The 22,605-nt window shown below is 44.9% G+C and overlaps 1 protein-coding gene and 1 pseudogene across 3 annotated transcripts in view; both read right to left on the reverse strand.

Moving 5' to 3' along the window:
* Positions 1–8,643: 8,643 nt before the first annotated feature.
* The window catches only part of PRKDC (protein kinase, DNA-activated, catalytic subunit), a 209,319-nt gene continuing 195,357 nt past the window's right edge, over positions 8,644–22,605 (reverse strand). For all 3 annotated transcript variants that reach the window (XM_059672694.1, XM_059672695.1, XM_059672697.1), the window contains 12 exons: positions 21,497–21,584; positions 21,254–21,397; positions 17,759–17,963; positions 16,218–16,285; positions 15,204–15,424; positions 14,868–14,960; positions 12,507–12,596; positions 12,230–12,301; positions 11,208–11,409; positions 10,446–10,634; positions 9,463–9,602; positions 8,644–8,869 (listed from right to left, as the gene is read on the reverse strand). In XM_059672694.1, coding sequence (XP_059528677.1) covers positions 8,665–8,869; positions 9,463–9,602; positions 10,446–10,634; positions 11,208–11,409; positions 12,230–12,301; positions 12,507–12,596; positions 14,868–14,960; positions 15,204–15,424; positions 16,218–16,285; positions 17,759–17,963; positions 21,254–21,397; positions 21,497–21,584 — 1,717 coding nt within the window. In that variant the 3' untranslated portion in view covers positions 8,644–8,664. The remainder of the gene's footprint in view (positions 8,870–9,462; positions 9,603–10,445; positions 10,635–11,207; positions 11,410–12,229; positions 12,302–12,506; positions 12,597–14,867; positions 14,961–15,203; positions 15,425–16,217; positions 16,286–17,758; positions 17,964–21,253; positions 21,398–21,496; positions 21,585–22,605) is intronic.
* Positions 18,068–21,244, reverse strand: LOC132220070 (transmembrane protein 106C-like; annotated as a pseudogene).

Genomic DNA, 22,605 nt, shown 5'->3' on the forward strand with positions numbered 1-22,605 from the left:
CCGGCCGCCCCGTCGGCTGCAGCGCGAGGCCGGGCCGGACCGGTCGGCTCCGGACCCCACGAAGCCGCGAGGACCCGCGTTGCGGGCGCTCCCCGCTCCGGGCCGCTTCTCTGAACTGAAGCAGTGCCATCTTGTGGCTCGTCTTCCTTCGGCCCTGATTTTATTTCAGCTTCTCTCTGTTCAGGTTCAGAGACGTTCTTTCAAGCTGAAGCGGCTGGGCCTCGTGAGCAGAGGGAAGGGTTGCACTGGTACCTGGCGGGGCGGCGAGTCCGTAGCTCTTCACATTGGCAAATGCCCGAGAAGACGGTATGGATTGTCTTTGTGCGCCGAGTCCCTGCAATTGGGGGCAGGCAGCTTTGTCGATTCCTTTTCTTAAATCACTGCCCCGCTCAGACCTGGGCGCCATCTCACACCTATTCTGGGCTCAGGCCTCCCTCTCACCAGACGGTGGTCCAAACACCCAGTGGCGCGCACGCTGCTGCCGAGCTCCTGCGTTCATCCCGGAGGTGAACTCCAGTGACACACTGTGGGGTGTTCGATAGGGTTTCTAGAACAAACACATTGCTTTAGAGTTACTCAGAGGGGCACACTATGTTGGTGTGATGCATTAAGCGCCTATGAAGGGTAGAGACCATGAATACATATAATGTGGGTTCATGCCCACCCAGGAAACGGCCTAGTGCTGGGGTCCAACCCCAGCAGGTCCAGGGGTCCCCAAAGGTGTGGACGGAGTTGGCAAAGAAGGAATGACACAGAGGCAGCGTTCAGTTGATCAGCATGGTTGGGTTCTCTTGCCTGGTCCTATTGCCAGGTTCTGTCGGTTCTCCAGCCAGGTTCTGTAGCCATGTTCCCTCACTAGGTTCTCCAGCCAGGTTCTGTCAAGGTTCTCCAGCCAGGTTCAGTCACCAGGTTCTAGTCAGGTTCTCTTGCCATGTTCTATCCAGGTTCTGTAGCCAGGTTCTGTCTCTAGGTTCTGTGGCCAGTTTCTGTCCAGGATCTGTTGCCATGTTCTCTCCAGCGAAGTTCTTCTGTCTCTAGGTTCTGTGTAGGTTCTGTGTCTAGGTTCTGAGTCTAGGTTCTGTGTTCTAAGTTCTGTCTCTAGGTTCTGTGTCTGTTGTCTTGTTACATCTGTATTTATACCAGTTGATTCAATCCTATCAATCACTATTTTAAAGGTTAGGGTGTTTCTTATCTCCATTCCAGAGAGTAAAGATTATGTAGCTTAAGCATGATTGTTCGTAGTTAAAGTGATTAATTACCCGCCTGGCACTTAGTTAAGGGGTTTTATTCCCTCCCTAACTTCAGGGGAAAACCCCTACCTGGGGAAACAACCTTTCTCAGAGAGGTGACCTTGGTTAAAACACATAGTGCCAAGAAGGTGAGCAAACATATTAAGAACAGTATGCCATATACGCCAGGTCCCTTGAAACAGCAAGGATGGACCGGCTCCCAGCAGCCTAGGACAAATTTCTTAGTTCTGTTTATGTAGGAAGCCCTAAAAACACTATAAAGCCTTCTCCAATTAATTAGGAAATGAAAAATTTATGTGGAAGAACCATATTCTCAAAAATAACTCAGTGAGATGATTAGTACATTCAGATATCAGAGTAAATATAAGTATTTTTGCTAAGATGAAGTTGAGCTTACAAGGAAATGCTATTGAAGAAAAACTGTTAGAATGCCCTTTGACATTTTGGGATTGAGCTTGAAAAAGATGCTAAGCCTACATTTTCGTAATATATTAACCAGTAATAAAGAATTTTCTTCCCACCCAAACACTAATTTGAAAGAATATATGCACCCCTGTGTTTATTGCAGCATTATTTACAATAGCCAAGATACGGAAGCAACTCAGGTGAATGAAAAAGTTGTGGTACACATGTACGGTGGACTATTACTCAGCCATGTATAGACCTAGAATATTATTCTAACTGAAATAAGTTAGAGTAAGAAAAATACCATATGATTTCACCATCTGTGGCATCTAAAGAACAGAACAAAAAAAACAAAATTGAAGCAGACTCATAGATACAGAGAACAGACTGATGGTAGCCAGAGGAAAGGGGGTTGGGGAGAGGTAGGAAGGTGAAGGGATTAAGAATACAAAATTGGTTGTTTAAAAATAGTCACTGGGCCTTGGCTGGTGTTTTCAGTGGTTAGAGCATTGCCCACACACCGAAGGGCTGCCGGTTCCATCCCAGGCACCTGTGCGGCTCTGGTGCGGGAGGCAACCAATCGATGTCTCTCTATCCTCTCTCTCCCCCCCACTCTCTCTAAAAACCAACGGAACAAATATCCTCGGGTGAGGATTAACAGGAAAAAGTCATGTGGACGTAAAGCACAGCATCACGAATATAGTCAATAACATTTTAGTAAGTGTGGCGCCAGGAACTGCCAGGGAGAACATGTTGTAAAGTCTGTGATTGTCTAACCACGTGCTGTACCCTGACACTACAACAAAACAGCATTGAATGTAGACTGTAACTGAAAAATAAAATTTAAAAAATAAATAATTCCATTTACTATAAAGAATTTTCTTGCCTTTTCCAGAAAAGGGGGGAGGAGAGATTATAAATCCACAATAATGGATTTGTTATGACATTTGAGGGCAAATTAAAGACTTTTTTAAAAAAATAATAAAGTTTAAAGTTTAGTTTCTGTGACAGTAGTTCCTAGTCACTTCTTTGAATGTCTCCACTAATAATTTATTCAAGATGAAGACAAAGTTGTTCTTGAACATTTCTCATTGGTAGAGATCTGTTTCCAGTAATTATTTGACCCTTCTCTGGACTCTGGTGTTCTGAGGGGAGCCGTCACAAGGAGGAATCGGGTGAGAAAGCATTCCAGGTGGGAGCTTTGTACTTCCCTGTGTTAACAAGGACACTCCTATGCTGAGCTCAGCTGAGTTTCTAAACACATCAGTGGTTAGAAGTTCACGCGGCTCAAAATGCTTAGAATGTGCTCTACCATCACTAAGCGCCCTCAGGGCTAGAAGAGACGACCCAGTCTCCTGCTCATTCATAACATGGTGACCACAGCACAGCTCTGATGTGGGGCCACTCTGGGTGCTCTATATGGGGCAAGGTCCTGGGCAGGAACAATCGTTCGAATCAAAGTCTCAAACGATGGAAGTGGTTTTTGAGCAGTGCTATCGAAAACAAAAGGAAGTTTCAGGAAGAAAACTGCTGGCTTTAACACCCTCTTCCCAACTATCAAATTAGATACTTTCATTAAACTGCTTGGGGCTAATTTTAACTTTATGGTATATTTCCATGTGTCTGTGTCAGATGATACAAATGCAGTCTTTTTAAATAAACCTCATTCCTAATGTCTGAGTTTGAATAAAGGAAGACAAAGGTCGAAAATAATGAACCCAGTGGGTGTTGGGGTCACACATCCTTTGCACTGTGAGAGCCTGTGTGTTTTATTAAAAACTGGGTGAACATTTCTGCACTTACTCCAGCCTCTGAATCGAAGAGGCTGAGCCCCCAGACTACAAAGCAACCGGAGCTGAACACAGGTATTGGATTCGGTGGGCCAGGTGTCCAACTTCCATATTCTTGTCACCTTCACATGAATAAAACACAAAGGAGAAGCAATTGTCTTTCTAGCCCATATTCTTGTCAAGTGGATTCCTCCTTCCCTGAGCTCACACCTGCCAGCCCTGCCTCCACCTCCTGACACAGCCCAGGCACTTCCTGGGTGGCACTTGTCACACCTGTTCCCCCAGGAAGGGCACAGCAGGCTTGCACGGAGGAGTTCCCCCACCCAATCCATTCTCCGGGTGGCTGCCAGGAGCTCTTTGAAGAGGAAGGTTCTGTCACTCTGGTCCATAAAATACTTGAGAGGTTCTTGGCCACGAGAACGGAGTTTCAGTTTTTAAGTGTGAGCCCTCGACTGCCCACGTCTTTACGAGTAAATCTGTTTCCTACCACAAGCAACAGAGGCCTGGCTCAGCTCTGAATCCCCCCCCCCCCCCCCCAGACCTACCTGGCCCCGTTCGTGATGGCGATGGTCCAGGTGAGAGCTCTTCCTCCCCTCGCCTATGTGGCTGGCAGGACCTTCCATCGGCCAGAGCCTTCATAAAGTAGCTGCTCTCTGCTGCCTTCCGTGACTTCAGCCACATTAATCATTTCCATATCGGGTTTCTCAGGACAATTCACCTCACATATTGCCAAATATCAAATGCGCATTTTTCCATATTTTGTTGAAATTTGGCTGCAATATTGGGATGCATATGCCAATCACCATTGGCCACGGTGTCAATTACAACATCTGGTCTTGCCTGCATCTGGGTGTAAGTGGATAGGAGTGAAACCCGAGGGATAATGGTGGGGAGCTCTCTTTTAAGAAATTCTGCATCACCAACTCTCTTGATTAACAGAGAGCAGTATTGGGTATAAAACCCAAATATCAACAACTCTGAATTTAAAAGTGATTCAGAGGAGGGAGCCTCAAGATGGCAGCAGAGTAGGTGGAAGCTACACTCACCTCCTTTCAGGACCAAACTGGATTACAACTAAAATAAAGAGCAATCATCCCGAATAACCTACTGAAGACGAGCTGAGGAGAAGCCTTGGGCCGTGGATTTACCGAAGCGGCCGCATCGAGACGACTAGGAAGGTGACGATGCCAAGAGGACTGGCTCTGCTCCCACGGGCGGTGGATGAGGTTCCAGAGAGGCCTGGGGCCGAACCCCCAAGCCAGGCTCCCCAGCCCAGAGCACGAGAGCCTGTGGAGGTGTCCCCCCAACACCCGGCTGTGAAACGCAGCAGGACTTCTGTCCACCAGGGAGACTGAGGCTGGGAGTCCGTGGGAGACACAGGCACCCTGTTAACGGGCCAAGGCACAACGTTTTGTACACAGCCACTCGCACTGGGCTCCAGCAGAGGGAGGGCAGGGGGACTAGAATCACCTAGGGCAGTGGTCGGCTCGCGAGCCACATGCGGCTCTTTGGCCCCTTGAGTGTGGCTCTTCCACAAAATACCGACTTCTGCGCACGGGCCACGAAGTTTCAACCGCACTGTACGTGCGCGCCCGCACGTGGTATTTTGTGGAAGAGCCACACTCAAGGGGCCAAAGAGCCGCATGTGGCTTGCGAGCTGCAGTTTGCCGACCACTGACCTAGGGAAAGTCTAGGAATTGTTGCTCTGGGGAGGGATCTGTGCTGAGTCATTCTCCCATATCCAAGGTGCCATCTCTCTTGGGTGGAGTGTCCTTGTGGCATCAGCCTGAAGGAGAGCAATAGCCACACCCTCTGGGCTCCATCTGCCCTCCCTGCCCCCCCCCCCCATGTGGAGCTTGTGCCCTGCTGAGGAGTTAGCTGCTTCGGCCAGGCTGTCGGAGTCAGGGAGACTCACAGGTGCCGGGACTGAATGGTCTGACTTTGGGGCAGAGGCCATTACCCCCTTTCCCTGCAAACCTGACTGGCACTTCCCACCATGAGAAATCCAACAGAACCACCAGCCCAGTTTCCCACAGATCCAACCAGCAGACTCCGGAGGCCCCACCTGCCTGAATCCTCGTGGCCTCACCTGCCAAAGTCAGGACAAAACTCAGGAAGACTGCGTCCTGTCACTCTGGAGTGAGGTCCACACCCACCACCACCCTGAAGCCAGGCCAGCACCGCCCCTTGCAGGAAACCACTGGTCCCCTTCCCCCAAGTCTGCCAGGGGCTCTTTCAGTGAGTGGGCCTGACAGGCTGCCAACAGGCTGCCAACAGGTGGAGGTGGTCTCAGGATGACTTGGGACTTTTGCTGACCTGCCCCTGGGACCAGTCCTGGGGGAAAAGCTGACCGTGGTGTGCGGTTAGGTCCTCCCCACGTGCACCCAAGACCAGCAGAGACAGCCACAAACTGTGGGTCACTGTAGCTCCGAACAGGCTGTTCAGGGCCAGCCACAGACAGCCTCGCACAACATGAGAGCAGGACCGAATAAGCCTCACACACAGCACATCCAACGGGAGGTCCCGGCAGCACCAGGACCTGCTGAGGCAAATTCTGCTTCGTGCGGTCCCATCTGCACCGCAGCTCGCACACCGTGGCCAGGGCCGAGCCGCACAGCCAGCCAGCCTGAGGGCCAATAACAATCAACAAACAAGTGTTGGAAAGAGTAGGGAGAAAAGGGAACAACTGCCGTGTGCTGTTGGTGGGGCTGCAGACTGGGACAGTCACTATGGAAAACAATATGGAGTTACCTCAAGAAAATGAACAACGGAGCTGTCTTATGACCCAGCAATTCCACGTCAGGGAATACATCTGAAGACACCAGTGACACTAATTCAAAAGAATGTGTGCACCCCTATGTTCACTGCAGAGCTCTTTAAAATAGCCACGATTTGGAAGTAGCTCAAGTGCCCGTCAGTCGATGAGTGAATGAAAAAACTCTGGTACATTTACACGATGGAATATTAGCCGTTGAAGGAAATTTTACCACTTGAGACAGCATGGATGAACCTGGAGAGTATGATGCTAAGTGAAATAAGCCAATTAGAGAAAGACAAGTACCATGTGATTGCACTTCTATGTGGAATCTAATGAGCAAAATAAACCAACAACGTGGAGGCAGCGGTTGGCAAACTGCGGCTCGCGAGCCACATGCGGCTCTTTGGCCCCTTGAGTGTGGCTCTTCCACAAAATACCGACTTCTGCGCATGGGCCACAAAGTTTCAATCGCACTGTACATGCGCGCCCGCACGTGGTATTTTGTGGAAGAGCCACACTCAAGGGGCCAAAGAGCCGCATGTGGCTCGCGAGCTGCAGTTTGCCGACCACTGGGATAGGGCAATAAAATATTCTTAATATTATTCATATTTTCTTATAATCAGTAGAGATGTCTTATTTCCTGGTTTCCAAACCAAATATATTTTTAATGAGATTTATTGGGGCGACATTGGTTAGTAACATTATATTCCCAGTGTACAATTCTGTAAGACATTATCTGCGTATTGCATTGTGTGATTTCCACCCAGTCTGTCTCCCTCGGTCACCATATATTTGACCCCCTTTACCCTCCTCCTGCTCCTCTAACCCACTTCCCCTCTGCTAACCACCCTTCTGTTGTTAATGAGACAAATCAACTATCTTCACTCAGCAAGTCACAGGGTTGAAGTTTGGACCACGGGTATGAGCCAGACATGCAGCCCCTAAGCGTGTAATGAGGACCTTTACTGTCCTGAGCGATTGTGCAAGTGCCTATGAACACTCTATACTGTAACGGTAACATGCTCATGGCTTCTACAGGAATTTCCAAGCGGATAGCTTTGCAATGGGACTCATACACACAGTCATCTGGTGACACTGAATTTTTAAAAAAATATAGAAATTATTGCCCTAACAGGTTTGGCTCAGTGGATAGAGTGTCAGCCTGCGGACTCAAGGGTCCCAGGTTCAATTCTGGCCAAGGGCATGTACCTTGGTTGTGGGCACATCCCCGGTAGGGAGTGTGCAGGAGGCAGCTGATCGATGTCTCTCTCTCATCGATGTTTCTAACTCTCTATTCCTCTCCCTTCCTCTCTGTAAAAAAATCAATAAATTAAAAAAATATATATATATAAATTATTTATTATTTAAAGTATTACAAAAGTCTCCTCCCTCCCCATTGACCTCTCCCCAGCCACTCCCATCCCCCCCGCCCCCAGCACATGCCCTGACCCCCCTACTGTCTGTCCATGGGTTATGCTCAGATGCATGCATACAAGTCCTTTGGTTGATCTCTTACGCCCTCAACCCCCACCTCCCCTCATAGGATGGACAGTCTGTTCAATGCTTTTATGTCTCTGGATGTATTTTTGTTCATCAGTTTATGTTGCTCATTATATTCCACAAATGAGTGAGATCATGTGATATTTATCTTTCTCTGACTGGCTTATTTTGCTTAGCATAATGCTCTCCAGGACCATCCATGCTGTTGTGAATGATAAGAGTTCCTCCTTTTTTATAGAAGCGTAGTATTCCATTGTGTAGATGAACCACAGGTTTTTAATCCACTCATCAGCTGATGGGCACTTAGGCTGCTTCTAAATATAAATGTTTTAAAAAAAAAACAATAATAAAAAGCTCAAGCCAATCTCAAACAGTCTCAGGTGTATGGAGGTATAAGAGGAGGCTGAGGCTGAGCGGAAAGCCATTTTTGGATTTCATAATGTTATCTTGCTGTTCTAAAATGCATGTTTCCTCTCCAAATGAGGAATCCATTTCCTATAGGGATTTGTTTTCCTGGAATTGCAATGCTTAGTGCTATCCCTACACCCAGACCTGGGATTGCTGAAGTTATCCTGAGTCTACCTTTCTTCCCACTGTGGAGCAGGTGGCAAAAGTGAGTGCTGAGACCACGGTTTTTAAAAATATTTCTTTATTGATTTTAGAAAGAGAGGAGGGAGAGCGATAGAGAGATGGAAACATTGATGAGAGAGAAACATCAAATGCAATCATTTCTAAATATAATAAGCCACAGCTTTACCTGTTATTGTTCCTGCACCGCTAATATAAGGTAACATATCAGTCATGCTGTCGGCTTTACACTCAGGCTTAGTGATGAGGCTTCTGGGTGTTTTTTCCAATATGTCATAATTACCAATGAGACACTGAATGGAATTTCACACTACACCATTTATTAAGATAGCTACTTTGTCTAAGTCACAGCACTTGTAATGTCTCCGAGCCCTCACACCCAGGGCTCCCACCCTTCCCAAGTCCTGCCAAGGATGTTGGGGTCTGTTGCCTGGTCAATCAAGCACTTCACTTGAGCCTCTTCCGAAAGTCCACTCTCTGGTTCTCGGGCACGAACGTTGTGATCCTTGTTTCCTCGTGCGACAGCAACAAAGTCATCAAAGGCAGGTACCTTCTCATGGCCCAGAAGCAACTCATCACTGAAGAAATAGTAAACAAATACAAAAGCATAAGCCACTCATTATTTTCCCTTTGTTGCCTGCATTCCTAGCTATTAAGCATTCCCTCTCATCACTTGTAGAACGTTTCTGTTGCTCATAACCTTGAAGTCAAGAGACTCAATTTGTAGAAAAATAGAACATGGATAATGCTGCTATTAATGTTTGTCTACAGGCTTTTGTGCTGGTACGTGCTTTCATTTCTCTCGGGTGAATACTGAAGAGACAAACTGAAGACTCAAATGGCAATTCTATGTTTAAATTTTTGATTAACTGCCAACTGCATTTTCCACAGCGGTTGCACCATTTTACCTTCCTACCAGCAACATACGAGGGCTCCAATTTCTCCACATCCTCGCCACCCTAGTTACATGTCATTACTTTTATTAGTGGGTGTGAAGTGGTATCTCTGATGACTAATGATGTTGAGCATTCATTGGTAAAATGAGGATACAGGGCTCACATCACAGGCTACATGTAAAGTTCTTAGCACTTTCTACAGTATGTAGTAATTCTTCAGGAAATGCTAGCAGATGGTGTTTTGTTTGTTTTTCCCCCACAAATGATAATCTTACCAAGTAATAACTGCTGGATTGGCACCTGTTAACTTTCTCTTAGCATAATGTATTTTCTGCCGGGGATACCAATTTTTTTCTGTTACATTTATTTCTCGAATCCACGATCCTCCTTTTTTCAGCATTTTCTGTTCAAAATTCTAAAGGAAAAGAACATGATTTTCTTTGCTTACTGTAACAGTACATTTGATCACATCCAAACAGATAAAACAAGTCATGATCTTAAACTAAACAACTCTGTAACTGGGAGGAGCTCTACAGCTTTTTATGCAGATTCTAATGGTAGTAACACAATAGTGACAATGATCTTGAGGAATCATAGTCAGGTTTAAACATCACTCCTGCCCTAGCCGGTTTGGCTCCGTAGATAGAGTGTTGGCCTGTGGACTGAAGCGTCCCGGGTTCGATTCTGGTCAGGGCACATGCCCAGGTTGTAGGCTCAATCCCCGGTGGGGGGTGTGCAGGAAGCAGCCAATCAGTGATTCTCTCTTATCACTGATGTTTCTCTCTCTCTCTCTCCCTTCCTTCCTTCCTTCCTTCCTCTCTGAAATCAATAAAAATATATATTTTTAAAAATCACTCCCTATGTAAAGGGTGTCATTGCTAAACTTCATTCTTTTGGGGCTGTGTTGTAAAGAACCCTTGAGATTTAGGAAAGTACTGTTTGTCTTTATGATCAAGGAAGACCTCATATGGAGCAGATTTTAAAATAAAAGTCGTCTCCAAGAGAAATCGAACCCACCATTAATGGGTTCATGCTTCCTCTCCTAGTTAGAAAGACACTCAATTGAAACAATAGCTTTGTCCAAATAACGGTTATGTTTCTTATCTTATTTTCAAGCCAAATGATTTCCAACTGTTATTTTCGTGAAATGCTCTATAAAATCATGTACATATTTCAGGGGACACATTTTGATGCATTTCCATCGTATCGATTACTAGCACATTATAATGCAAGTGGAAGTGCATATAATCCGCCCTACTTTCCAGTCGAAGGAAGGTTCCTTTACAAACACGTCCATGGTGGTCGTGAGCAGGTCGGGGTGTGAGCGGAAGGCTCTCAGTGCGTGCACCATGATGCTGTACATAACTCCTGTTTCTTTCATTGGCAACATCAGATTGATAAATTGCCGAGTTAGACGAAAAGGCATCAGCTCAGGGACTGGCAGAAACTAAAGAGAAAAACATACACACAAGAAACAGGATCTATTCACTAGAAATCTCAAAGTAACAGGCACAAACAAAGCATCTTCCCGCAGTTACTGTTCACATTTAGTGAGAACGTGAACTCCACTTTTCTCAAAATCAGATCCACAGAGAGGAATGCACTGTGCCCACGAGCCACCAGCAGTCACCCTGCGAGACCACCCCCTTCGCGCAGAGCCACGCAGCCTGCAGGCTCAGAAGCGCGGCTTCCAACAGATCTCAGTGCGGGAGAAAACACTGGCACCAGGTCCCGCACAAGACATGCCGCCTCTGCACTTCATAAAACTCCCTCAGAGCCTCCCCCTTTATAGGAGCACATTCCATTCTCAGTTCTGATCAGCCTGTCTTCACACCTGTATAACCTGTCTGGCCCAGGCTGAGAGCATCCCTTTCTGCAAGAAAGTTAAATGAAAGTTCATGATAAAGCTGACCCCACTGACCCAAAGCTGTCATTTCTTTGAAAACTGTCCACTGCCAGAGGGCGTTACAGGCCCTAAAACAGCTGTAAATTAGCCAGAACGAGAGCGAGAGGAGCACACCTGCGTAGCTGATCCAAAGGCATGTCCAAAGTCGATTCCGATCATGCCGCCCGTCTCCATGTTCACCATGAAATTGTTCAGATGTCTGTCTCCGATGCCCAGAATCCAGTGGCTGATGCACATCAGAGCATGAGAGCTGGCAAAGTGGGAGCGGAGCGCCAGGAAGGCCTCCGGGCCGGCACTCATCTTCAGAAAGGCACGCCTGGGAGAGGGGACACAGCTGGGGTCCCCACTGTGCTAACAGGCCTGGGAGAGGGGACACAGCTGGGGTCCCCACTGTGCTACCAGCGCCTGGGAGAGGGGACACAGCTGGGGTCCCCACTGTGCTAACAGGCCTGGGAGAGGGGACACAGCTGGGGTCCCCACTGTGCTACCAGCGCCTGGGAGAGGGGACACAGCTGGGGTCCCCACTGTGCTACCAGGCCTGGGAGAGGGGACACAGCTGGGGTCCCCACTGTGCTAACAGGCCTGGGAGAGGGGACACAGCTGGGGTCCCCACTGTGCTAACAGGCCTGGGAGAGGGGACACAGCTGGGGTCCCCACTGTGCTAACAGGCCTGGGAGAGGGGACACAGCTGGGGTCCCCACTGTGCTAACAGGCCTGGGAGAGGGGACACAGCTGGGGTCCCCGCTGTGCTAACAGGCCTGGGAGAGGGGACACAGCTGGGGTCCCCACTGTGCTAACAGGCCTGGGAGAGGGGACACAGCTGGGGTCCCCGCTGTGCTAACAGGCCTGGGAGAGGGGACACAGCTGGGGTCCCCGCTGTGCTAACAGGCCTGGGAGAGGGGACACAGCTGGGGTCCCCGCTGTGCTAACAGGCCTGGGAGAGGGGACACAGCTGGGGTCCCCACTGTGCTAACAGGCCTGGGAGAGGGGACACAGCTGGGGTCCCCGCTGTGCTACCAGGCCTGGGAGAGGGGACACAGCTGGGGTCCCCGCTGTACTAACAGGCCTGGGAGAGGGGACACAGCTGGGGGTCTCACTGTGCTACCAGCGGGGGGTACAGTCGGAAGGATACTTACTTCAAGAGAGCAGCTGGTACTTTACTTTCTCTTTTTCTGAAAGATGTGACTGCTTCAGTACGACTAGCCCTCCTAAGATTTAACAATAGAAGATGTCTGATTAGAACAAACTTCTTGTGTCGGGACATTTAAAATTCTTTGTTTACATTGAAGCTCAGATATCCAGTAACTAGATTTTGATGATTTCTCTGAGGTAAAACTTTCTAAGGAACAAAGTATATATGCAACTTTGAGAAGCACGAACTAGTTACAAAAAGGAAAATCAAAACGCACTCACTTATACATCAGCATATACGCGCCAGGGCCCTGCTTTCCCGACGTCTTTGCCAGCCAGTCTCTGTATTCAAATGGTGGGGCTCGGGGATCACTAGCAAAGAGGAAAAAGGAGTCAGCACTGGGGAGAGATTCAGCATTATATGCTTTTAGAGGCAAAGACCACCATGAATTCATTGAAAAACAGGGAAAATAAATATGATTTTTAATCATCTACACTAATAAAAGAGAAAGATGCAAATTGACTGTACCTTCCCAATGCTCATCAGCCAATCAGGAGCGAGTATGGTGGGTTAATTTGCAACAAACATGGTGGGTTAATTTGCATACGCAGGTGCCGAGCGGCCAGGGGTGGGGCAGGATGCTTGCGTGGCAACGACGCAGGCGTTCCACACCACCCCAGCCGCTCCGGGCCTCTGGGCAGTGTGGGAAGGCAGAAAGGTGGCTCCGGGCCGGAGCAACGATGGTGCCGGCAGCCAGGGGAAGGAAGGCCCATTCCTGCATGAATCTTTGTGCATCGGGCCTCTAGTATTTAATATTAACACAACCCATGTTACTCTGGATCTAGAATTTCAATATATCATTATTTATCCTTAATTTCTGAAGAATCGAAGGTATTTCCTGTGTAAAAGTTTAAGTACAAAACAAAGAAATACAATCATTTTTCCACTTCATACAGAGAGAACAAGATGACCTCAACATAAGTGTCTATGACCTTGGCATGTGGCTCTAGGAGGCCTGTCCTGGGAAAGCACCGTAACAACAGGGCGATGGGACTACACGCAACTGATTTAAAACAGGCAGCCAGGCGACACTGCCAACACAATGCCACACATCGTTTGAAGACAGGTGAAGTCTGCTCTTGTCATTATTTAAAACCCTGCCTTACTCTTTCCCCTTTTCCCGTTTGCAGATACATATGAAATCCACACTAAGAACAAAGTATTTTCTTAGGAGACAATGGATGTGGATTGAATTGAATTTGAAAAGCTGTTTTCAATGCCTCTTAGGCAAAAGGCAGCATCGGGGCAGCTGGAAACAATGAGATGTTTGTATGTTTAGCCACTTTGGGGGTTGTGTCAAAAGTTTTAACAAGTTTTCCTAAAAAAAACACCTAAAGATAGAATGATTTTGCAAAATATTACTTAATAGTTCATCACTTAAGTTGAATCTTTTCTGAATTGCTACTAAGTTAGCTTCATAAATGGACACTCCATTTTCAACTAAATTCTCTCCTAGTTTCAACTGGGGTGAAAATCTTTAGTTTGGAAAAACTGTAATATGTAAAGAAAAGATAGCAATGATGTTTAGTAAAGGGGGTTGGAAGTGCCTTGTTTTAAAAAGGTAGAGGAAAGTAGTCTAACAATTTCATATTGAAAAGCACTTTGAACTCTGCTGATACCTATGTTTACCTTATGCACTTGACATCACTGCCCCCTCTTACAAAGGAGGCGTGGGAAGAGGGAAAGGTGAGTCCGAAACACTGCCCGTCAGTGCCAGAGCAGCTGCGGAATTTCGGACTCTGGGAAGTACTGTTCATCAGCTTTCCTGTCTTCAAGGCAGAGACAATTCCAGACGAAGGACTCAAATGATGGGAATTAAAAGCTGGTAGTCGCTGTCCTATGTAGCAACTGTTACCCACAGGTAAGAGTTTGATCAAAATGATAAATTTTACAGAAACTGTTCCATACTTCCAGGAAAGAATGAGAGTACAATGAAGAAAAATAGGCCTGTTTCTTCTTCCTTCATTCTATAGCTTGTCCTCAAAGCTAGTTAACTCCTACTTCAAAATGTGTTTCAAGATTGTCCTTATTTTTCTTTACAGAAACAAAAAACAAAGCAAAAACCCTTCTGATGAGCTATCCCACTTACACGCTGGGTGACCGAGGACAAGTACTTAACCTTTCTGGCCCTCAGCTGCTTCATCTGCACAGAGCTAGTGACACTCCCCTTACAGGTTTTTGTGGAAAAATAAATGACTTCATATACACTAAGAGCTGAGCATAGTGCCTAGCACACAGAAGACGTTTAACGAAATGTCAGCTGCTATTCTTATGTATTTGTTTTATTTCTTTCAAGATTCTCCCTTTTTCCCCAAAGCTAATACTTTTTTTTTCTTTATTGTGGTAAAATATACGCAACTACTGTTTAGACTCCTCTTCACCTACCCAGAAGCACAGTAAAGACTAGGCCAGGGTCGGCTGACAGCACCAATAGGAAGGGGCCCTGAAATATGACTAGAAACATGGGGTGGAGGAAACGGATTTGAAACAACTCTACTCGGGGAGAATGTCCCGTCCGGGCGCAGCAGCGGGCTGGGGTGGGCCAGGGCAGGGCTGGAGAAAGCACTGAGACGCCACGTTACCTTGTATAAGCTGCTTTCTCCTCTTGTGACATGTTACTCAGAAGAAGTTCCTTTAAGGTAAACGTATTTTCAATCCATTCAATTAATCCTAATCTGAAAAGGAGAATAAAAGGTTTATGAATACAAACCCAAACTGCTCTTTCTTCACTAAAAAAAAAGTTCTGTAGAATTAAAGCAAAACAGATTTTTTTTTTCATGTCAATTCTTCACTTACTTTCCCCACATCAAGATAAAAATTATAGGTTTAGAGGTGTTTATTAGTTCTGCTAGGTTTCTGTCTTTATGAAATCTAAAACACTAAATTGTCAAGTGACCTCTAACCCCAGGCGGTCATACCTGGAGGTCATGGGGATGACGTGGTACGTCTGTAACTGCATGTTTCTCTGACTGCAGGCGGCATCTTGGGAGAGGATGACGTTCATGACCTCAAAGAGCTGCTCGACGCGCTGGTCCTGCCGCAGATCTTCGCCCCCTTTCACCAGGAAAGGGTAGTCTCGCTCATCATGGCCTCGGATGATGATGCGCTTTGGTTTTCTGATAGAAGCCATTGTTTTCACCTTTAAAAATTAAGAAAATATTTTTAGGTGCAGTCTAAACACTGAGGGACCAGTATATCATATCACCATCAAAAGGGGAAAAGTGCCTAGCTGGTGTGGCTCATGGCTGAATATGAACCAGAGGTCAGGGTTCAATTCCTGGTCAGGGCACATGCCTGGGGTGGCGGGCTCGATCCTCAGTAGGGGGTGTGCAGGAGGCAGCCAATCAATGATTCTCTCTCATCATTGATGTTTCTATCTCTCTTTTCCTCTCCCTTCCTCTCTGAAATCAATACAAAATATATTTTTAAAAAGGTGGGGTGGGGAAAGTAAGGCGGGTTGGCACACATTGCTCAAAGAGAGATCTCTCTTTGAAGACAGGTGATATAGAGAAAAAAAGAGATAATCAAGGGTCAGTGAGATATTTCTGTTACCTGTTCACACCATACTATTGTACCCACATAATTCCATATTCCTGGTTAAAATAATTGCTAATAAATGTGGATGTCCTTAGCAACAAGCAATACACAACTTTCTACAATTACTTAAATTACATATATTTTATAATGGATACACATATATAGTTTACCCTTCAAGTTTATTATGTCCTTAAATATGATTGATATGAAAACATTGGAAACATTAAGAAATTCAGTAAAGAATAGGATCATAAAACTACATATATTTTAGACCAACACAGGAAGTTAATTGCCTTTTCTTGGGTACACATGAATATTCTCAAATGTGAAGAACTAAATGCCACATACTAACAATCCTAACTCTGGTCACTGGGGTCACAAACACCGGCACCTACCCGCTCATCAAACCCCGCGATCCGTGCGTGGTATTCTGGCATTGGCTTTCCTTTGCCGTCATACTGACCTAAGACCAAACAGAAAAGCCTTATTTAGATAGAGCTTGTTACAGATCCCTGTATTTTAAAACAGCTGCTGCCCTGGCTCCTGTGGCTCAGTAGCTGAGCAGCGTCCCATGCACTAAAAGGTTGCCAGTTTGATTCCTGGTCAGGGTACATGCCCAGGTTGTGGGCTTGATTCCTGGTAGGGGGTGTGCAGGAGACAGTCAATCTCTATCTTGCTCTCACATCGGTGTTTCTCTCTCTTACTTTCCCTTCCTCTCTCTCTAAAAATCAATTTTAAAAAAACCTTGAAAAATAGTTGCGATCTAATTAAAGAGTTAACAAAATTTTTACTAAAAGTTTTTATTTAAAGAAAATGGATTTTAAAAAATCTGTTACAGGGGTAAACAAAAGTAGGTTTACAGTTGTGCAGTATGCAGTTTATTTTGTGTTATTATTTATTAATTATTGTATTATTTACTTGTATTACAACTAGAAACCTACTTTTGCCCAACCCTGCATTTCTGAATTTGACTAAGGGAAGAACTTCAAACAGGAAAAATAATGCATGGGATAGAACTCTGTTGTATTTAAGGAGAAGCAAGCTGCATATTAGGAGGCTTACGTCTCAAATAATTTTCTTGAAACTGCCTGTATGTAATACATAGCTGCTAATAATAACAAAGAAAAGTATTTCTCCAAATGTTTTTTGTATCCAATGGATATAACCATATTAAAACATTTTTTTTTTATCTGTTGAATTCCAGGGTAAAGAACATGAAATGTACAAAAATTGTCTGAACAATGCTGTGTTCACATCTGACCGACTTGTCTTTATCCTCAATGTCACAATCCTTTTTCTCAAAGGTAAGTTGTTTCTCATTATCCTTTCACTTTGAATGGGCCCAGCATGTACCCCCCAGGAAGTGATTTGCATTTATACCTATATTATATTTCTGAGGAAAAGGTATTCAGAAGTAAGGCATGGGGATGTTTAGAAGAAATTACATTATCCTTATTATTAGATAGAAATCTGAACACTTGTCATAATCAGGAATATAAGAAAACTATAATCTAATTAGACATTGGATTAAGTATACCGATTCATAGTAACGATAAAAAATATGACAAGAATTTGATCCATCTGCTTTTGTGGCTGCTGCCCCTGTGGCCGCTGCCACCACTGCTGCTCCTGCTGCTGCTGCAGCCCCAGCCAAGGCTGGAGCAAAGGAAGAGTCGGAGGAGTCGGAGGAGGATATGGGATTTGGTCTCTTTGATTAATTACCAAAAAGCAACCAGCTCAGCCAACTCTATTTGAGAAACAAGGAAATAAAGCTTACTTCTCTTAAAAAATAAAATTAAATTAAAAAAATAAAATAAAATAAATAAATAAAATAAAAATAACTGTCAAAATCCTGACATTATTTTAGAAATCAAAAGTTCTTGCTACAGCACTATTCTTCTTAAAGTAGCTTTGTCACTTCTGAAGGTTCGCTCACCAGGAATCTCCAGCTCATTTCTTAGGAATTCCACTCTGAAGTCACTCATCCAGGGTGAGCATTCTTTCAGGTTCCCAGGTGGCTTTGAGTCTTCGCGCATTTTTGAAAGCAGTGTGTTGGTAATGTCATTGAAGTCATGAAGCTTCATTCCAGGTAGCTTAGAACCTTGTTTCCCAAAGTGTTTATCAAATTCTTTTCCAAAAGCCTGAAATTAATAATAAATTATCTTAAATATTAATGTTTAAGGTAAATTTGAACATTGGAGATAGGACAGTTAGTGCAACTGCACAACTATTCAGGACCGCATCTGCACAGAAGAGGCAGCAGGGAGGGAAAACCTGGATACATAGAGAAAGCACAGACCATTCTATAGGTGACAATTTTCATCTCCCAAATGCCAGGAACTTACAGAACGTTATCATTGCTTTTACCGAGAGCCCATGTGGGGCCTGATTTAGCCTTCATTCACTGGCTGGAACTGGGATTACGGATCTGGTAGAAAAATACCCTGTTCTGATTTTTAAAAAAGATAAGATTATAAACCTCTGTATTTCATTGAATGACCTATATTACTAGGCTCCACAAATCCTCCTCTGTCTCACAGTACTGCACTAACTGTCCATGTCACTCTATGGTTTTATAACCTAGCACGGCATACTTTCAATTTATAATGCTCCAAGAACAGCTGAAAAGACCTGGATTTAATTGTTCAAACCCTGAGTGCCTACTATTCGCTGGCAGCAATTCTGCTGGTTTGGAGACACATGAATGCTGCTACAGAGGTGAGTTTCCCTCCCAATGGCAGGAGGGTGTTTGCTGGGGATTAAGAGGACCAGTTTCTCCTCTACTTCTACCATCTGGGGTAGGAATGGAACTCGGGCCCTGAGAACAGATGCTGTGTCTCTTCTGACAGGTGCTGCCATAGAAGAACCGAAAGCATTTTCTAAACAGCTGAGGAATTTGTCCACAATCCACATAGCGATGTGTCTCCAAGGAGCTCTAGGTCATGTGGCCAATGTATGAGATCTTAACTGAAGTTCTCGTGAAGAACTTGGACACCTGGACACCGGGCAATGTGCAGAAGTACACACAGGAAAGTGGCCGTCCCACCTCTGCCTGCGCCACCACACTCACCAGCTCGCTCCAAGGTGGAATGAGGGAGATGTCAGCTGTCACATGACTGACCACTGTGTTCACACACTGAACTTGGCTGGCCAGGCTGGCCACTGCCACAGAGAAGAAGTGGGAGGCCCTGGTTTTTAGGGTGGCCTTGACAGTGAGGATGACAAGGGAGTCCTGCTGATTAAAGGTGGCTTTTCTCACTGATGCTGTCATCGTCCATAAGGGCTGGATTTGGAAATAGGAAGAAAATCACTAACCCAAGTGCCAGGAGACACAGCAGGACAGACGGGAGGCCATACTGCTTGGTTCTCCGCGCGCACATCTCTGGTCACTGTGAGATCAAAGCCACCAGCTCATCTACTCGCTCTGTCGGGTGTAGCCTGTCCCTGGGCAGGAGAGGCAGGGGATGCTGTCCCGCCCAGAATCCACGTATGGGAACTGGGCAGTGGCATCTTCCTGCTCCCGCTCACCCGGCATATCCTCTCAGCTTTCACTTGCTGGTAGGAAGGAGGCTGAGCAGAGTCGGAATGCTGGGACCCATGGCCGGGATGTGCCACCTGGCACGTTCTGCCCTGGGGTCCTCGGAGCAGCCTGCTCAGTGCGCATGCATGATTTTATCTTGGCTTTTAGGATTTAAACCCCTTGTCACATGCAGCAATGACAGTCCTGTATATTCTTACATTTATTCAGACCTTTAACTAAAACTACCCTAAGTAGGAATGACCCGCCAAAACCCATCTCTACTTATCGAAACTATACCATTCATGCATCTAATTAAAGATGCCTATTTCACACCCAACGGTAATACAGGTAGTGAAAAGAAAAGATGAATAAGATGAAAATCTCTGTCCACAAGTCTAATTTGGGAGGCATAAATTAAAGAATTAAAGAATTAAAGATAAATATGGCCCTAGCTGGTTTGGCTCAGCCTGTGCACTGAAGGGTCCCAGGTTCAATTCTGGTCAAGGACACATACCTGGGTTATGGGCTCAGTCCCTAGTAGAGGGGCGTGCTGGAGGCAGCCAATCAATGGTTCTCTCTTGTAATTGATGCTTCTGTCTCTCTCTCTCCCTCTACTTTCCTTTCTGAAATCAATAAAAAAATGTATTTTTTTTAAAAAAGATAAATATAGTTTTCTATTCCTGAGGATTTTGCCAAAAGAACCTGTACACTGATGTTCACAGCAGCACTATTCATAAGAACTAAGAAGTGGAAAGAAAACCAAATGTCCATCAGTTGATGAAAGGATAAACAAAACGTGACAAAAAGTGGAATAATATTCAACAATAAAACAGAGTGAAGTATTTCCCAGCTCGTTTGGGTCAATGGATAGAGCATCAGCCTGTGGACTGAAGGGGCCCGGGTTTGATTCTGGTCAAGGGCACAAGCCCGGGTTACGGGCTTGATCCCCAGTAGGGGTGTGCAGGAGGCAGCCAATCATTGATTCTCTCTCATCATTGATGTTTTTAGCTCTCTCTCCCTTTCCCTTCCTCTCTGAAATCATAAAAATATATTAAAAATAAAATAAAAAAGGAGTGAAGTGCTGGCACATGCTGCAACATGGACGATGCTAAGAGATGTGCATGTAGGTGCTCAGGCAGCAGGGAGGAAGGAACACCTAACTCTGGGGACAGCCAGGAGAAGGAGGTTCAGAGACGGGCTCTGAAGGAGAAATGCTGCAAAGACACATCTGCCAGGGTGAGCTATCCAGCTGGACAGGGCCAGCAGAGAAACTCCTGTAGAGGGAGCAGCAAGCACGAGGCCTGTGATGTGGAATCTGGACACGGCAAGGCTCTCTGATCTCCACTTGTTCTAAGAGGATTTTTCTGATTCACTCCAAACTGAGGTGAGAAGATTCTCTTTCTTTCAACTCGAAAACATCTTTGAAAATAGGTCTCACATATCACATTTGTCCTCAGGCTACAGTTCTTTACATACAGTATCTGCCAACAATTCCTTTGAATTCAGAAACTGGGTCAATCTTCTCTTTCTATCTCCTATAGCACCCAGTAGAGTGCCTTGAACAGAGATAAGTGCTCACCAATAGTTAACCTATATAAAATACAAATATTTATTGATCCAATATTCAAACCATTCTGAGAATTAAAAAGATTAAATACATGTAACCTTCATATCTAAGAATCTGAGCATGAAGAACACAATGTAATAAAACCCCCAAGATTTTACCTATTGACCCCCTTTGTTCTTTATGACCTAGAAATATGCCATTAATATTTCAGAGAAAGCATCAGATCTAAGACAGTTTACAAATTCAACAGACATTTTAAAACCAGAATTGCTAACAGACCAGCAACGGTAAGTGTTGGTCTTCACAATGATTCTATCATAAAGGCAGGCTGCCATTACTCATACCTGAATAAACTTCCTTCTAAAAGCCCCAACGCCTGGAGCCTTTGAGTCTCCCAAGGCTGCATACATTCTTTCATACATCTTTTCAATGGTCTTTTTATTTACGGGGTTTTTTGTTAATTCAACTTTGATATCCTCAGTCCAGTCCTGTGCAGGGGGGGAAAAAAAAGAGAGAAAAATCAAACTAGGTTGTAAGTAGATTTTATCTAAGTTCTATGTTTTATGCGTTAGAAGATGTAATATTACCTTAAAGATCATTTCTGGATTAGAGAGTTGTTCTAGGGCATTAATAAAATCTTGAACCACTCCTCCTTGATCCAACTTAATTTTAATCCTATAAAAAATTACCAAGTTTAGGTAATCAAACATCTTCCATAGATCAAGGCCTGTAATTTATACTTATTTTTACTTATATATAAAACTTTATATAACTAGAGAAAAGCAATTTACATATTCTATCTAATATTAGATAAAGAACAAAGTCCCCTCTTATCCACAATTTCTGTGGTATCAGTTACTGGGGGTTAACAGTGGTCCAAAAATATTAAGTGGGAAAATGCAGAAACAAACAAATCATACATTTTACATTACATGGCATTCTAGCGGTGATGAAATCTGGTGCTGTCCCACCTGGAACATGAATCATCTCTTTGTCCAGCATATTCACCCCACTTCATCTCATCACTGAGGCACTGTATCATCTCACATTATCACCAGAAAGGTGAATACAGTACAATAACGTATTTGTGAGAGAGACCATGTTCACATAACATTTGTTACAGTGTGTTATTATAATTGTTGTTTCATTATTATTGTTGTCAATCACTTACTGCACCTAATTTATAAATTAAACTTTATTATAGGTATATGTCTATAGGACAAAACAAAGCATACACAGGGTTTGGCATAATTGCAATTTCAGGCATCCACTGAGGGTCTTGGAACATATGCCTCGGGAATAAAGGAGGACCCCTGCATTCTATAAAGAGGTGAGATTCTTAGATAAGGTAAAATTAAATTTTCTCGCAAATAATGTCAACATTTTGATGTATACAATTTGATACATACAATTCTGAAGTTATGTTATGAAAGAAAAGGCCACTTTCCCGACAAATTTTTAGAACTTTTTCCTTTCTTTCTTTTATAGTTAATCGTGTTGCAGCCGACTGTGCTGAGAGGCCATGGGGTGGGGCCCAGCAGGGCACGCGGCATGTGCCGAGCCAACCCACTGACAAACCGTGATCAAAGCTATGCCTGACGCTACTGTCTTCTCGGAAACAAACACTAAATAATATAGCAGTGCCGAGACCGGTTTGGCTCAGTGGGTAGAGCGTCGGCCTACGGACTGAAGGGTC

This window comes from Myotis daubentonii, chromosome 17, assembly GCF_963259705.1.
Source record: "Myotis daubentonii chromosome 17, mMyoDau2.1, whole genome shotgun sequence".
Lineage (NCBI taxonomy): Eukaryota > Metazoa > Chordata > Mammalia > Chiroptera > Vespertilionidae > Myotis > Myotis daubentonii.